This window comes from Oncorhynchus tshawytscha, linkage group LG04 (genome assembly GCF_018296145.1).
Source record: "Oncorhynchus tshawytscha isolate Ot180627B linkage group LG04, Otsh_v2.0, whole genome shotgun sequence".
In the NCBI taxonomy this organism is placed as follows: domain Eukaryota; kingdom Metazoa; phylum Chordata; class Actinopteri; order Salmoniformes; family Salmonidae; genus Oncorhynchus; species Oncorhynchus tshawytscha.
In genome coordinates, this window is record NC_056432.1 from 19,164,842 (window position 1) to 19,183,476 (window position 18,635).

The 18,635-nt window shown below is 45.2% G+C and overlaps 2 protein-coding genes across 2 annotated transcripts; both read right to left on the reverse strand.

Moving 5' to 3' along the window:
* Nucleotides 1-2,309: 2,309 nt before the first annotated feature.
* Nucleotides 2,310-4,186, reverse strand: LOC112249452 (toll-like receptor 13). The gene has a single exon (XM_042321271.1). It carries the CDS (start codon nucleotides 4,103-4,105, stop codon nucleotides 2,783-2,785), a length of 1,323 nt encoding a protein of 440 aa, XP_042177205.1. The 5' UTR covers nucleotides 4,106-4,186; the 3' UTR covers nucleotides 2,310-2,782.
* A 682-nt stretch (nucleotides 4,187-4,868) lies between these two features.
* LOC112249453 (toll-like receptor 12) lies at nucleotides 4,869-5,651 on the reverse strand. The gene has a single exon (XM_024419293.2). It carries the CDS (start codon nucleotides 5,649-5,651, stop codon nucleotides 4,920-4,922), a length of 732 nt encoding a protein of 243 aa, XP_024275061.1. The 3' UTR covers nucleotides 4,869-4,919.
* Nucleotides 5,652-18,635: the final 12,984 nt, after the last annotated feature.

Below are 18,635 nucleotides of genomic sequence, written 5' to 3' on the forward strand. Positions count from 1 at the left end.
TTCAGAACGTTCTCGTGAATAAACTGTACGAACCTTTTGCATAAACTGAGTCTTTGCTTAATTATTATTAAACCCAGGGTCTTACAAACCTCGGTGATTGGTCAAAGCTTATTGATTGTTAGTTATTATCATTGGGATTGAAAATTCTTGTGACAGCGCACCAGCAGGTATATCTCACGGGTCATCCCCAAAGCCAACACCTCCTTTGGCCGCCTTTCCTTCCAGTTCTCTGCTGCCAGTGACTGGAACCAACTGCAAAAATCGCTGAAGCTGGAGACTTGCATTTCCCTCACTAACTTTAAACATCAGCTATCTGAGCAGCTAACCGATCGCTGCAGCTGTACATAGTCCATCTGTAAATAGCCCACCCAATCTACCTACCTCATCCCCATATTGTTTTTATTTACTTTGCTGCTCTTTTGCACACCAGTATCACAACTTACACACCATCATCTGCTCATCTATCACTCCAGTGTTAATCTGCTAAATTGTAATTACTTTGCTACTATTGCCTATTTATTGCCTTACCTCATCATGCCATTTGCACACACTGTATATAGTCTTTTTTCCTATTGTATTATTGACTGTACATTTGTTTATTCCATGTGTAACTCTGTGTTGTTGTTTCTGTCGCACTGCTTTGCTTTATCTTGGTCAGGTCGCAGTTGTAAATGAGAACTTGTTCTCAACTAGCTTACCTGGTTAAATAAAGGTGAAATATATATATATATTTTTTAAATGCCTCTCCCCTATTTGACCTAGATATTTTGTGTGTATGTATTGTGATGTAGGCTATGTGTGCCAGTACTTCTGTCCTTGAGCTGTTCTATATTATGTCATGGTTCATGTTCTGTGTGGACCCCAGGAAGAGTGGTGATCATAATAAAATACTAAATACCCCCAACACCACCACCACCAACACCACCACTAACACCACCCAACAACACCACCACCACCAACACCACTAAAACCTTCCATCAACACCACCACCGACACCAACACCACCACCACCCACCAACATCACCACCACCTCTACCAACACCACTACCTCCACCACCACCCACCACCACCACCACCATCACTACCAACACCACCACCAAAACCTCCTCCTCCACCACCACAACCACCACCAACACCACCAACAGCTCCACCACCATCAACACCTCCACCACTACCAACACCACCACCTCCACCAACACCTCAACCACCACCACCACCTCTACCAACACTGACAACACCACCACCTCTACAACCTCTACCTCCAACACCTCTACCTCTACCAACACCGCTACCTCTACCAACACCAACACCACTACCTCCACCAACACCAACACCACTACTTCCACCAACACCACTATCTCCACCTTCACTACCTCCACCAACACCACATCCAAACAAGCACTCTTGTTATGTCTGCTTTACTGTAGACTCCCCTCGAATTGTGGCCTAAGGCAAGCTATTAGCATCCATCCCTGAGAGACACACACACATTCTCTCTCTCTCTCTCTCTGTCTCTGTCTCTCTCTCTCTGTCTCTCTCTCCCTCTTTCTCTCCCTCTTATTTATATTTTATTTATGGAACACAAAGAATTTGTTCTGTGCTAATGGAGTAAACCTGCCCTGAACTCTGACTTCCCTCTACAATGGGCAACACAATAGTAAAATACCCATCAACCCACCTCAATGTAGAGACTCTCACCTACGCACGCACGCACGCACGCACGCACGCACGCACGCACGCACGCACGCACGCACGCACACACACACACACACACACACACACACACACACACACACACACACACACACACACACACACACACACACACACACTGACACACTGATCCTGTAGAAATTGGATTGTGTGTTAGAGGATAACCTCACTTCATTTCCCTATTTAGTGTAAGATAATTAGCTTTTTCATAAACAATGCTCTTGGTTAAATGTTTATCTGTCCATTATGTCCACTTGTCAATCAGATCTCTGGACCTCAGACAGCCCCCTTAGCTTATACATGCTCAGATGACTGAACATCTCTTTATGGGGCTTTAAAACACAGAGGGACATTTTGATTACTCTGCAACAGTGGATTATCTCGCAAATCTATCAACTGTGACACAAGAGGACATTGTGTTCAAATCAAATCAAAGTTTATTTGTCACATGCGCCGAATACAACAGATACTTACAGTGAAATGCTTACTTACAGGCTCTAACCAATAGTGCAAAAAAGGTATTAGGTGAACAATAGGTAAGTAAAGAAATAAAAACAACAGTAAAAAGACAGTGAAAAACAGTAGCGAGGCTATATTGTGTTGTCTTGTGCACAGTGCAATCAACAATACAGTATACGTGAATCATTTTCCTACTCTTAAAGTATGGACATCTTGACATTCAGTACACAATATCAGACTGGCCTCTAGTGTGTTTGTGTGTGTTTGGTATCAAATGATCAAGGCATACTATATATACATTCCTTCCAACAGGGAAGTTTAATGAAAGCGAATGTATCTGCAATGTTGAATAAAATAAAATAAACTCAAAGAATAAGACACAACCAAAATCTGTTGCAATGCAGGTAGCACAGTATGGAACAAAATGTAAAAAGTTACTATTTTCCCATGTCTGTAAATTCAAAATACCCATGATAAAGGTAGTCATGTATATCTTGTGTGTTGTGTTATTATGACAAAAAAACTACAAATTTGAAAATGTATGCACTCACTACTCTACCTCGCTCTCGATAAGAGGGTCTTCTAAATTAGCAAAATGTCAATGGAAATGTTACAGTCTGGGATCTGGTTCAGGAGGGGCCAGTTTGATCCACAAACGGTCCCAGAAGGCAGACTGCAGAGCCGGTTCCTGAGGCCAGTCCAGGTAGGTCCTGGTCTTGACCAGCCTGGCCAGGCGGTGGTGGGCACACAGCTGGCGAGGAGGGATGTCCTCCAAGAAGACCAGGATAAGGATGTCCCTGTGCTCCACCAACAGACGCAGGGTGGCCAGTCGTAGCTCCAGGGAGCACCAGTTACTGCGCAGGTAGTGACGACTCACCACACACAGGGTGTGGCGGCTGCTGTAGAGGCTGTCTGTGATGTTGTCCACAATGTCCTTCCCCAGCTGGAAGTCCCTACTATGCAGACAGAGACGCAGGTAGGGAGGCCCCCTCTGCTCCAAGCCCGGCAGCAGCTGCTCCACCACCCAGCGCTCGTCTCTACCGCTGTACGACACAAACACATCATAGCAGTGGCGCCCTCTGGGGTTGGGCCTCCGCACGGCCTCCTCCATCCAGCCACGGAGGATGTGGCAGAAGGCCAGCAGGTAGTCCCCAGCCAGCTGATAGAGCACCGTCAACAGCATGAAGAGGAGCAGGCCCAATGAGGTGCAGAAGAACAGGACAAAGCCCATGTCCAGGGAACAGATGGTCTCTGAGTACCTGGCAAAGTTTTGGATACCAGTCTCATCTTTACAGGTCAGATCAGCCTCATTGGGGTGCCAGATGATGACCTGGATATGCCCCTGACCCCTGGCCCAGTTGTCCAGCCAGGTGTTGTCACAGCTACAGTGCAGACGAGGTCTGTAGAACAACAGGTAACTCAGGCTGGTCAGGGGCTCTGGGAAGGTCTCTAACATACTGAACTCCTCTTCGACTTTGATTGACAGCTGCACGAGGGAGTGCAGGTCTCTGCTCAGCTCCTCCTCCAGAGTGAGGATCCTACAGGAGATGAGGTTCAGGCTCTCCAGTTTGGTCAGATTGCGGAACATGATGGCCAGCCCCGGTTGCAAGATAAGGTCAACTCTCATCAGCTTAAGATACCTCAGCTGCACAAGTGTGTTCAGGTCAGTCATATCTACAAACTCTGCATAGAGCATAGACTGGAAGTCAACATACTCCAGGGAGGGGAAGTACTTTTCAGCAAAATGAGATCCACACAGGAGGTGCTCCGTCACAGCTGTGAGGCTGACGACGGACTTGAAGAACGGCCTCCAGCAGTCCTGGAAAGACACATTTTTGGCACAGACCTGAAGGGCCAAGCCTAGTGTAGGGGTGCTGTTGCTGCCGATGATGATGTTGATACAACCAAAAAAGGAGGTAATGTTCATGTACATCAATCCCGGGGGGGAAGACCCCAAATATGTACGTCAGATTTAAAGTCACATGCTTCTCCCACTGGCTGGCTGGATGGTGAATGTCCCCTAAATCTACATTCTTCAGTGAAGTGAGGTGAATGAATGCAAAAGCTTCAATGTGTACAAGTGGGTTTAGTTCCAGTGTTAGGGTCTCTAAGTTGTGCAGGCCAAATAAAATGTTCTTTGTAATCTGAGAGATATTGTTATCCCTTAAATTTAGGATCCTCAATTTACCAAGTCCGTTAAATGTAAAGTCCGAAATATTGTTAATGTTGCTGGATTCTAGATCCAGATGTTCCAGATTTTTCAAGCAACTGAACTGCTCTGAGGTGATACTTGGCATGTGTAGGGTCAAGAAAAGTCTCTTCAGCCATGTGATTGGGCCCTGAGTGTGTGTCACAAAGCTCAATGCATTCAGGTTTAACGTCCCAGTATCTTAACACTGACACATCAGTGAGATTCTTCAAATAATGGATCAAGTTGACTCTAACATTATCACTATGACAGATGCTGAGTCTGAGCACCTCGATCCCCTGACAATTTCTTATTGTCAGGGGATCGACAATAAGAAATAGTAGTTCTCAGTTTTATGGTCACTTATATGAACTTGTCTGATTGATAGTTTGAATACAGTCTCACAAACCGATTCAAAAGATGTTTGTTTGATTGTTGATTGTTGATTGTTGAGCACAAAATGACGCAGCCTGCTGATACCAGACTGCAGAAGCTGTGTCTGTAGCGCATCATTGTCAGGCAAAAAAAGAGAGGAAATGTTTTCAAAGCATTATAATGCTCATTTTTCTAAATGGTGGGCATTAGGGAAGTTAAGAAACTCCTCTTGAAGACGGTAGAAATAAGGAAACTCAAGAACAGCTCCGTTGGTGTCAGAACAGTTTGGGTGCCTTAAAATGACTATGCCATCTGAAGTGAAGTCCAGGGCTGTCAATGACTGTGACATATTGACTATCCTACATAGCAAATCAGAGAGCTCTTCTGTACAACTATCGACTGTGAGTTTCTTCAGAAGAGGTATCCCTCCTAATGCGTCCGGTGCCATCACAGAAAGCCTGTAGTTCTCAATGGACAATTCCTCAAGATTAGTCAGGTCACTGAATGTGTTAGGTAGAAGTGAGGAATTGTAACACTGTTCCATACACAGCAGATAGAGTTTCTTCACATGGGACAGCCCCTTGAAGGTTCCAGTGAGAATCGTGGACAGACATCCGCGTATGTGAATGGTCTCAAGGACGGAGAATCGAGATAAAGCCCCAGACTGCATCACAGACCCACTCCTGATCTCGAGACAGAGAGCCTGGTAGTTTGACGGAACAATGGAAAGGTTGAGTTTGAGATCAGATAAATCCCAGCAAACGGCAGTTAGGTTGCTGTGAGGGCAGGAACTGGAGTGAATGGAAAGCCAGTAATTAGATTTCTTGTCATAGAGGACACATTTATTACTTAACCAACCCCAGGAGCCGATGATCCAAACCACCAATAGTTCAAACTGAGCAGAGACCAGCCTCATCTTTCTTTTGAAGTAGACACGGGTCTGCGACAGTTTGTGACAGCAACTATGTGAGTTTATTACAGTATTATAGACACTATGTCCTGGGATTTCCTACGATTTTTTACGTAGAACCCCTTACCTTCTAACGACCATTGTGTAGATTTGGAGCATCATAGAAGAAAACATGTTACATGAGTGTGTTCGTGAGAGTCTCAGCTTTTCATAGACAGCTCAAACCATTCTGATGTTTTTGGGAAATGACCCGGCCCGGACCCCTTGGGGGCCCTTGTCTCACAAACACCACTGTAGCTCAGCCCCCGTTAATCAAACTAATCACATAAATGCAGAAGAAATGGCTGGGGTGTTGGCTTGTCTGCCACTGTGTCAGACATGCCATGTTTCTGTGGTCCATCACTGTGGGTTACTAACAGAGCACCTCTTGCTCTACTCTCTGGGTGGATGACGAGATGCAGTATGTGCATGTGGACAGGTTTGGGTGTGTGTGTTTTTAAATGTGTGTGTGTATTTGTGAGTGTGTGTGTGTGTGTCTGTGTGTGTGTATATTTCTAAGTGTGTGTGTATACCGTGTGTGTGATGAAGCAGCATGGCTCACCCCTCCTGGCCCCCTCTATTAGACCCCGCCCTCTCCGTGGCTGCCCCAGGCGCTAATGTCACTTCCCATCATGCCGTGGGAGCGCTGCGTTGCTAAGAAAGCACTCTCTAGATGTACGCTTCAAAGTGGATGGAACTGCACCGTCAGGGTCAGAGACATATTTCAGAAATGTATTTCATTACATGGATTATTATTTGATGATTATTGCTAATGAACTTGGCAACTTGAAAGCGTGTTCATGCCCAGAACTTTCTCCTCTTTTCCCCATTCAGCTTTCTGCACTTGTGTGAAAACAACCACATTGTGTCAACATTTGCGTAAACCCCTGTGATTCCTTTACTTCTCACTTCCAGCTCAACAGCAAAACCCCAGCTGTTTCCAATCAATGATGGTCAATTTGCCATCCATCCATCTGCCCATGCGCCGATCCATTCATCCATCCATTCCTTAATCCATACCTCCACCCATCCCTTTATCCATACCTCCATCCATTCAACCCTCTACACTTTGTGATTCTGTGTGTAGTAGTATGGAAACCATGCTCCTGTCGCCTGTCTCCTTGCCCTGGAAGTCAAAGCATTACAGCCTGGCTCAGACCATCCATATTTCATACAGCATTTTGCAAACAACAGATTAATAAAATATGCTGTAAAAATGGCCCCCTGCATCAGCATATCACCATGGCCTATTTCTCTGTTTTTTTGAATGGGTGCATGTTGGTGGGTGTGGGTGTGTGTTTTCAGTGTGACTGGGCCGGTGTTGAGTCTCTGTTGTGTGTGTGAGAGAGAGAGACTGATATGCTGCACTGCCAGCTATCTCCACTGTCCTGTAAGGTTATTACTTCCATAAAGAGGTATTTACATTTGTCCATCCATTAATGGCTGACATAACAAAAGAGAGAAATGTAATTACCAGCATGAATAACACTTCCTATTTTCCTGTTGAGAGAGGGAAGGAGAGAATGGGAAAGACAGAAAGAGCGAGTATAAGAGAGATAGAGATTAAGGCGGGAGAGGATAAGTGAAAAGGGGGAAGAGAAGAGCAAGGGGAAAGAAGGGCAAGAGATGGGTGTAGATAGATAAACCCTCTAACTATGTGTGAACCTGAATGCATGTGTGTGTGTGTGTGTGTGTGTGTGTGTGTAGGTTAACACATGTACAGGAAAGGTTATGACCCCATGGTTATCTGGGTTATCTTGATGATATACACATGCAGTACTAGAATAAATGTAAATAGCTGTAATTATGGTAATATGTTCTTTGTCCTGAAGTAAAGAGGGCGGCAGTGCTTGGTGCCATGTTGTTGAAGCAAAGTCATGTTACAATGCAACCTGCCAACGAGGCTAGTGGCAAAGACACATGGTTACTGTGTGTGTGTGTGTGTGTGTGTGTGTGTGTGTGTGTGTGTGTGTGTGTGTGTGTGTGTGTGTGTGTGTGTGTGTGTGTGTGTGTGTGTGTGTGTGTGTGTGTGTGTGTGTGTGTGTGTGTGTGTGTGTGTGTGTGTGTGTGTGTGTGTGTGTGTGTGTGTGTGTGTGTGTGGGTGTGAGGACGTGTTCTTATGAGTAAAACATGCCGGTGGCAAAGACAAAAAAAGCCCAACGCCAGTTGATGTCTCCAGGAGAGAGAAGGACTGACAGAAGACCTCTCTATGTCCTCCAGTAAGAGAGCTGGTGTGTGTGTGTGTATTTGTATCAATGTTTGTTTGTATGTTTGTCTTTCCCTGTGTGTGTGTATGTGTGCATGTTCATTTGCTTCACTGCATTTGAAAGCATCTGTGTTTCACAAATAACCCATTTGCTTGCTCTTTCCCAACAACACAGTAATGACTATCAGTAGTACTATAAAAACAAGTTAAGTACAACAAAAGCACACTAGAAATAGAAATAAGAAGAACACGAGAAAGTATATAAAGGGTCAGTTCCAATACCATACATATGATTTACAATGTGCAGGGATACTGGAGTGTTAGGGGTAGATATATATAAGGGTAAGGTGACTAGGCATCAGGATATATGTTAGCCACGGCTAGTGGTCTTCACCTTTTTCTCGGTCACCAGCCAGCCTTATGTCGGACAATACCTGCCAGTCTGCACAGCGCTATCAACCCAGAGCATATTGGACTGCTTCTCTCTACCACATCACCGGATTCCTGCCGCTCTGGATCATTACACTGGATCATCGCAGCTAGCTAGCTGCAAACGAGTGGCTACTGTTAGCTAACGCCTTTGTCCCGAAGCAAGCACCAGTTAGCCTTGAGTTGGCCTCGAGCTAGGCCCATATACCAGCTAATTCTAGGGCTACAATACCTCTTTTGCCAATTGGCCTGGACTCTTTATTGTCGACACGGAGCCCCGCCGATCCATCACAACTGGACTGCTGATGTGATCGCCTGATTTGGTCTCAACAGGCTATTATGTTACGATGTCGCCGAAGAACCATCTGCTAGTCCCGGCCCGCTAGCTTTCTGAACGCTGTGTCCCCTGCTCGCCTAGGGTAGTAGTGACTACCGAACGGCACCCTGACTCACCTATTGCTGCTCTTCTCTCTAATGTCAATATGCCTTGTCTACTGCTGTCTTGGCTAGTTCTTATTGTTTTATTTCACTGTAGAGCCCTCAGTCCTGCTAAACATTCCATAGATAGCTCTTTTGTCCCACCGCACACACATGCAACCCAGAGCTTAAACCTCACCTGGCTTAACTGGTGCCTCCAGAGACGAAACCTCTCTCATCATCACTCAACGCCTAGGTTTACCTCCACTGTACTCACATCCTACCATACCATTGTCTGTACATTATGCCCTGAATCTATTCTACCACACCCAGAAATCTACTCCTTTTATTCTCTGTTCTCAACGAACTAGACGACCAGTTCTTATAGCCTTTAGCCGTACCCTCATCCTACTCCTCCTCTGTTCCTCTGGTGATGTAGAGGTTAACCCAGGCCCTGTAGTCCCCAGTTCCACTTCTATTCCCCAGGCACTATCATTTGTTGACTTCTGTAACCGTAAAAGCCTTCATGCATGTTAACATCAGAAGCTTCCTCCCTAAGTTCGTTTTATTCACTGCTTTAGCACACTCCGCCAACCTTGTTGTCCTAGCCGTGTCTGAATTCTGGCATAAGAAGGTCACCAAAAATTCGGAAATTTCCATCCCCATTCTCCGGCAAGAAATAACTGCCAAAGGGGGTGGAGTTGCAATCTACTGCAAAGATAGGCTGCAGAGTTCTGTCATGCTGTCCAGGTCTGTGCCCAAACAGTTCTACTTTTAAAAATCCACCTTTCCAGAAACAAGTCTCTCACTGTTGCCACTTGTTAGGGACCCCCACTCAGCCCCCAGATGCGCCCTGGACACCATATGTGATTGAATTGCCCCCCATTTATCTTCAGAGTTCGTACTGTTAGGTGACCTAAACTGGGATATGCTTAACACCCTGCCGTCCTACAATCTAAGCTTGATGCACTCAATCTCACACAATTGATCAAGGAACCAACCAGGTACAACCCTAAATCCGTAAACACGGGCACCCTCATAGATATCATCCTGACCAAACTGCCCCCTAAATATACCTCTGCTGTCTTCCACCAGGATCTCAGCGATCACTGCCTCATTGCCTGCGTCCGTAATGGGTCCGCGATCAAACGACCACCCCTCATCACTGTCAAACACTCCCCAAAACACTTCAGCGAGAAGGCCTTTCTAATCGACCTGGCCCGGGTATCCTGGAAGGATATTGACCTCATTCCGTTAGTAGAGGATGCCTGGTTATTCTTTAAAAGAGCTTTCTTCTAAGAACAGATAAAGCCCTTAGTTCAACTCCAGACTTGACTGCCCTTGACCAGCACAAAAACATCCTGTGGCGTAATGCATTAGCATCAAATAGCCCCCGTGATATACAACTTTTCAGGGAAGTTAGGAACCAATATTGTCACGATCGTCGTTCAAGGAAGACCATTTTCTTTTATTTAGTAAAATGTCCCCAACAAAACAAGAACTAACAAACACGACCGTGAAGCTTACAAGGGCTATAGTGCCCCTAACAAAGACAACTTCCCACAATCACAACAGGAAAAAAGACTGCCTAAGTATGATTCCCAATCAGAGACAACGATAGACAGCTGTCCCTAATTGAGAACCATACCCGGCAAAACACAAAGAAATAGAAAACATAGAAATCAGGGCATAGAATGCCCACCCAAATCACACCCTGACCAAACCAAATAGAGACATAAAAAAGCTCTCTCTGGTCAGGGCGTGACAAATATATACAGGCAGTTAGGAAAGTAAAGGCTAGCTTTTTCAAACAGAAATTTGCATCCTGTAGTACAAACTCAAAAAAGGTTCTGAGACACTGTAAAGTCCATGGAGAATAAGAGCACCTCCTCCCAGCTGCCCACTGCACTGAGGCTAGGAAACACTGTTACCACTGATAAATTTACGATAATCAAGAATTTCAATAAGCATTTTTCTATGGATGGCCATCTTTCCTCCTGGCTACCCCTACCCCTGCCAACAACTCTGCACCACACCACACCACAGCAACTTGCCCAAGCCTCCCTGACTTCTCCTTCACCCAAATCCAGACAGCTGATGTTTTGAAAGAGCTGCAAATTCTGGACCCTCTCTTTCTAAAATTATTTGCTGCAAATGTTGCAACCCCTATTACTAGCCTGTTTATCCTCTCTTTCGTATCGTCTGAGATCCCTAAAGATTGGAAAGCTGCCGTGGTCATCCCCCTCTTCAAAGGGGGAGACATTCTAGACCCAAACTGTTACGGACCTATATCTATCCTACCTTGCCTTTCTAAAGTCTTTGAAAGCCAAGTTATCAAACAGATCACCGAAAATTTAGAATCCAACCGTACCTTCTCCGCTATGCAATCTGGTTTCCGAGCTGGTCATGGGTGCACCTCAGCCATGCTCAAGGTCCTAAACGACATCATAACCACCTTCGATAAAAGACAGTACTGTGCAGCCGTCTTCATCAACCTGGCCAAGGCATTCGACTCTGTCAATCACGCATTCTTATCGGCAGACTCAACAGCCTTGGTTTCTCAAATGACTGCCTCGCCTGGTTCACCAACTACTTCTCAGATAGAGTTCAGTGTGTCAAATCGGAGGGCCTTTTGTCCGGAACTCAGGCAGTCTCTATGGGGGGTGCCACAGGGTTCAATTCTCAGGCCTACTCTTTTCTCTGTATATATCAATGATGTCGCTCTTGCCGCTGGTGATTCTCTGATCCACCTCTACGCAAACGACACCATTCTGTATACTTCTGGCCCTTCGTTGGACACCGTGTTAACTAACCTCCAGACGAGCTTCAACGCCATACAACTCTCCTTCCGTGGGCTCCAACTGCTCTTAAATGCAAGTAAAACTAAATGAATGCTCTTCAACCGATTGCTGTCCGCACCTGCCCGCCCGTCCAGCATCACTACTCTAGATGGTTCTGACTTAGAATACGTGGACAACTACAAATACCTAGGTGTCTGGTTAGACTGTAAACTCTCCTTCCAGACTCACATTATGCATTTCCAATCCAAAATTAAATCTAGAATTAGCTTCCTATTTTGCAACAAAGCCTCCTTCACTTATGCTGCTAAACATACCCTCGTAAAACTGAATATCCTACCATTCATTCTACTCAGCAAATTGGATGTAGTCTATCACAGTGTCATCCGTTTTGTCACCAAAGCCCCATATATTACCCACTACTGCGACCTGTATGCGCTCGTTGGCTGGCCCTCGCTTCATATTTGTCGCCAAACCCACTGGCTCCAGGTCATCTATAAGTCTTTGCTAGGTAAAGCAGCGTCTTATCTCAGCTCACTAGTCACCATAGCAACACCCACCCATAGCATGTGCTCCAGCAGGTATATTTCACTGGTCATCCCCAAAGCCAACTCTTCTTTGGCTGCCTTTCCTTCCAGTTCTCTGCTTCCAATGACTGGAACGAATTGCAAAAATCACTGAAGCTGAAGACTTATATCTCCCTCACTAACTTTAAGCATCAGCTGTCAGAGCAGCTTACCGATCATTGCACCTGTACACAGCCCATCCGTAAAAAGCCCACCCAACTTCCTCATCCCCATATTGTTATTTATTTTTTGCTCCTTTGCACCCCAGTATCTCTACTTGCACATCATCTTCTGCACATCTCTCACTCCAATGTTAATGCTAAATTGTAATTACTTTGCCACTATGGCCTATTTATTGTCTTTCCTCCCTAATCTTACTATATTTGCACACACTGTATATGTGTGTGTAGAGTCAGTATAAATGTGTGTGCGTGTAATGTGTATGTGAACAAATGAAGTGTGTGTGTGAGTGAGTGTGTAGAGTGCACATAGAGTGTGTGTGTGTGTGAGTGTGTGTGTGTGTGTGTGTGTAGAGTGCGCATAGATTGAGTGTGCATAGAGGCCGCACAAATCGAAATACAATAGAAGGGTCCGTGTAACAATTTTGTTAACTATTTAGGAGTATTATGGCTTGGGGATAGAAGCTGTTCAGGAGCCTGTTGGTTTCAGATCTGTTTATCCGGTACCACTTGAAAGGAATTTTAAAAAGTCCCCTTGTATTAATTACATAATAACCAAAGCTTCAATAAAAGGTAAGTGAAGCAGTTTTTTTTTTTACCAATGGCTTATTGGTGGTTTATTGGCAAAAGTATTGTTGTGATCACACCGAATGTGTTTTAGTTTTAATGACTGACATGTGAGCAGGGAAAGTATATAATTTAGAGTTGTTAATTCCACTTTTAAAGTTGGTAATTTTGTTTGTGTATTGGAAAAGGATCAGTTGAAGATCTCTGTTTTGGAGCGCTTTTGAGGTGTAGGTGTGAGGGAGACTTACTTCCGGCGCCGACAGAGATGGCCGCCTCGCTTCGCGTTCCTAGGAAACTATGCAGTTTTTTGTTTTTTTACGTGTTATTTCTTACACTAGTACCCCAGGTCATCTTAGGTTTCTTTACATACAGCCGAGAAGAACTACTGAATATAAGATCAGCGTCAACTCACCATCAGTACGACCAAGAATATGTTTTTCGCGATGCGGATCCGGTGTTCTGCCTCACAACCAGTGTAACCGAGTGGATCACATGCAGCGACCAAAAAAAAAAACGACTCAGAAAAAGAGGGAAACGAAGCGGTCTTCTGGTCAGACTCCGGAGACGGGCACATCGTGCACCACTCCCTAGCATTCTTCTTGCCAATGTCCAGTCTCTTGACAACAAGGTTGATGAAATCCGAGCAAGGGTAGCATTCCAGAGGGACATCAGAGACTGTAACGTTCTTTGCTTCACGGAAACATGGCTAACTGGAGAGACGCAATCCGAAGCGGTGCAGCCAGCGGGTTTCTCCACGCATCGCGCCAACAGAAACAAACATCTTTCTGGTAAGAAGAGGGGCGGGGGCGTATGTCTTATGGCCAACGTGACATGGTGTGATGAAAGAAACATACAGGAACTCAAATCCTTCTGTTCACCTGATTTAGAATTCCTCACAATCAAATGTAGACCGCATTATCTACCAAGAGAATTCTCTTCGATTATAATCACAGCCGTATATATCCCCCCAAGCAGACACATCGATGGCTCTGAACAAACTTTATTTAACTCTCTGCAAACTGGAAACGATTTATCCGGAGGCTGCATTCATTGTAGCTGGGGATTTTAACAAGGCTAATCTGAAAACAAGACTCCCTAAATTTTATCAGCATATCGATTGCGCAACCAGGGGTGGAAAGACCCTGGATCATTGTTACTCTAACTTCCGCGACGCATATAAGGCCCTGCCCCGCCCCCTTTCGGAAAAGCTGACCACGACTCCATTTTGTTGATCCCTGCCTACAGACAGAAACTAAAACAAGAAGCTCCCACGCTGAGGTCTGTCCAACGCTGGTCCGACCAAGCTGACTCCACACTCCAAGACTGCTTCCATCACGTGGACTGGGAGATGTTTCGTATTGCGTCAGACAACAACATTGACGAATACGCTGATACGGTGTGCGAGTTCATTAGAACGTGCGTTGAAGATGTCGTTCCCATAGCAACGATTAAAACATTCCCTAACCAGAAACCGTGGATTGATGGCAGCATTCGTGTGAAACTGAAGGCACGAACCACTGCTTTTAATCAGGGCAAGGTGTCTGGTAACATGACTGAATACAAACAGTGCAGCTATTCCCTCCGCAAGGCTATCAAACAAGCTAAGCGCCAGTACAGAGACAAAGTAGAATCTCAATTCAACGGCTCAGACACAAGAGGTATGTGGCAGGGTCTACAGTCAATCACGGACTACAGGAAGAAACCCAGCCCAGTCACGGACCAGGATGTCTTGCTCCCAGGCAGACTAAATAACTTTTTGCCCGCTTTGAGGACAATACAGTGCCACTGACACGGCCTGCAACGGAAACATGCGGTCTCTCCTTCACTGCAGCCGAAGTGAGTAAGACATTTAAACGTGTTAACCCTCGCAAGGCTGCAGGCCCAGACGGCATCCCCAGCCGCGCCCTCAGAGCATGCGCAGACCAGCTGGCCGGTGTGTTTACGGACATATTCAATCAATCCCTATACCAGTCTGCTGTTCCCACATGCTTCAAGAGGGCCACCATTGTTCCTGTTCCCAAGAAAGCTAAGGTAACTGAGCTAAACGACTACCGCCCCGTAGCACTCACATCCGTCATCATGAAGTGCTTTGAGAGACTAGTCAAGGACCATATCACCTCCACCCTACCTGACACCCTTGACCCACTCCAATTTGCTTACCGCCCAAATAGGTCCACAGACGATGCAATCTCAACCACACTGCACACTGCCCTAACCCATCTGGACAAGAGGAATAGCTATGTGAGAATGCTGTTCATCGACTACAGCTCGGCATTCAACACCATAGTACCCTCCAAGCTCGTCATCAAGCTCGAGACCCTGGGTCTCGACCCCGCCCTGTGCAACTGGGTACTGGACTTCCTGACGGGCCGCCCCCAGGTGGTGAGGGTAGGCAACAACATCTCCTCCCCGCTGATCCTCAACACTGGGGCCCCACAAGGGTGCGTTCTGAGCCCTCTCCTGTACTCCCTGTTCACCCACGACTGCGTGGCCATGCACGCCTCCAACTCAATCATCAAGTTTGCGGACGACACAACAGTGGTAGGCTTGATTACCAACAACGACGAGACGGCCTACAGGGAGGAGGTGAGGGCCCTCGGAGTGTGGTGTCAGGAAATAACCTCACACTCAACGTCAACAAAACTAAGGAGATGATTGTGGACTTCAGGAAACAGCAGAGGGAACACCCCCATCCACATCGATGGAACAGTAGTGGAGAGGGTAGCAAGTTTTAAGTTCCTCGGCATACACATCACAGACAAACTGAATTGGTCCACTCACACAGACAGCATCGTGAGGAAGGCGCAGCAGCGCCTCTTCAACCTCAGGAGGCTGAAGAAATTCGGCTTGTCACCAAAAGCACTCACAAACTTCTACAGATGCACATTCGAGAGCATCATGGCGGGCTGTATCACCGCCTGGTATGGCAACTGCACCGCCCTCAACCGTAAGGCTCTCCAGAGGGTAGTGAGGTCTGCACAACGCATCACCGGGGGCAAACTACCTGCCCTCCAGGACACCTACACCACCCGATGCTACAGGAAGGCCATAAAGATCATCAAGGTCACCAACCACCCGAGCCACTGCCTGTTCACCCCGCTGCCATCCAGAAGGCGAGGTCAGTACAGGTGCATCAAAGCTGGGACCGAGAGACTGAAAAACAGCTTCTATCTCAAGGCCATCAGACTGTTAAACAGCCACCACTAACATTGAGTGGCTACTGCCAACACACTGTCAATGACACTGACTCTACTCCAGCCACTTTAATCATGGGAATTGATGGGAAATGATGTAAATATATCACTAGCCACTTTAAACAATGCTACCTTATATAATGTTACTTACCCTACATTGTTCATCTCATATGCATACGTTGATACTGTACTCTATATCATCGACTGCATCCTTATGTAATACATGTATCACTAGCCACTTTAAATATGCCACTTGGTTTACATACTTATCTCATATGCATATACTGTACTCGATATCATCTACTGTATCTTGCCTATGCTGCTCTGTACCATCACTCATTCATATATCCTTATGTACATATTCTTTATCCCCTTACAATGTGTATGACAGTAGTTTTTTTTGGAATTGTTAGTTAGATTACTTGCTCGTTATTACTGCATTGTCGGAACTAGAAGCACAAGCATTTCGCTACACTCGCATTAACATCTGCTAACCATGTGTATGTGACAAATAAAATTTGATTTGATTTGATTTGAGGAGAAACAGGCATCTGGTTATTTCTGGCCCTGCTGACAGCTGTTGATTTATGACTGTGTGTTGGAGGGGTGAGAGGCTGATAAAGGTCTCAACTGGTGACTTGGCTGGCTGAGGGCCTGTTTGAAATAGAAAAAAACTGTTTATGAATTAGGAAAATATGAAAAATACGAATGCATTGACGCTTAGGGGGCCACTAGAGGGTGCTGAAGCAGGATCAGGGTAAACAGCTTGAATGGTGTCACGTGATCGATGGCTTTGTCCATTCATATTTATATTCATTTAGGTTCCGTTCCCTTCTCAAAGAGTTCCCAAAGATGAAATTGTTAAAAAAAAATATATATACAGTGCCTTCAGAAAGTATTCAGACCCCTTGACTTATTCTTATTATTCTAAAATGTATTAAATACTTTTCCCCCTCATAAATCTACACACAATACTCATAATGACAAACCAAATTTATATAACAAAACTGAAATATCACATTTACATAAGTATTCAGACCCTTTACTCAGTACTTTGTTGTAACACCTTTGGCAGCGATTACAGACTCGATTCTTCTTGGGTATGACATTACAATCTTGGCACACATGTATTTGCATAGTTTCTCCCATTATTCTCTGCAGATCCTCAAGCTCTGTCAGGTTGAATGGGAAGCGTCGCTGAACAGCTATTTTCAGGTCTCTTCAGAGATGTTAGATCGGGTTCAAGTCCGGGCTCTGGCAGGGCCACTCAACCACATTCAGAGACTTGTCCTGAAGCCACTCCTGCGTTTCCTTTTTCTTTTTTTATAATATGTTTATTATTTTACAATAAAAAATCTAATAAAAAAGACAGCAATACTAACAATGACATTCATTGTACTGTTGAATGGGAGACCCCAGTAAACATGTAACTTAGGACATATCCAGAATATGTGGGTCAACGTCCCCTCATCCTGCTTGCACCTCTCACACAGTGGTGAGGTGTCCGGGAATATTTTATGCAGTTTTACTTTTGAGTAATGTAACCTGTGTATCATCTTAAACTGTACAAGGTTGTGTCTGGCATTCACTGAACTGTGGTTTATATTCCTGAGAGCTTCTACCCAGTCCTCATCTGAGATTTCTGACCCAAGTTCTTGTTCCCAAGCCCTTTTAATGGATACTTCTATGTGGGCTTGTAGCACATCATACAGTCTAGAGACCGACCCTTTTGAATGGGGTTTGACAAGGATCAAGCTATCTAATGTAGGACTATTTGGCTTCATGCTATACTGTGGTATGAAATTGGGTAGACATTGGAAGAGGTAAAGAAACCTGGGTAGGACAACCAAGGAGATAGGCAGAGTTTTCCAAAAATCTATATTTTGTTTAAGCTGATATATTTTCATGTCCCAATTCGCTTTCAATAGCTGATCAAGGTCTCTAGTCACTACAATGCCAAGGCTTGTGAACTTGTCCATCACTGTTCTAAACGGGGTAGATTGCAGAAATTGCATATCCACAGGCCGTGATATTGGCATCAACTCACTTTTTTGCCAGTTTATCTTGTAGCCAGAGAAGGAGCCAAATGTGTTTATCAAGTTAAGTAAGGGTGGAATAGAAGTTTTAGGCTTGGACAAAAACAAAAGAACATTGTCTGCATATAGGGAAATTTTGTGCTTGTGTGTCCTTTATTTTAACAGAAGCTATATTGGCACATGCCCGAATGTGAGTAACAAGGGGTTCCGTGGCTATAGCGAAGAGAGCAGGCGAAATAGGGCACCCCTGTCGGCACCCCTTGAACAAGCGGAATGACTGCGACATTTCTTGATTGGTTACCACGGACGCCATTGGGTGTGCATAAATAATTCTTATCCAATTAATAAATTCCTTTCCGAACCCGAAGTGCTCCAGAACCGACATCATATACTTCCACTCAATCTGATCAAACGCCTTCTCTGCATCAAGAGCTATTACCACTGCCTCTACCTTATGATCGTGATACATTACGTTGAAAAGGCGTCTCAAATTGTAGTATATATGTCGGCCCGGGATAAAACCTGTCTGGTCAGGGTGTATGATGTCGGAAATGTATGT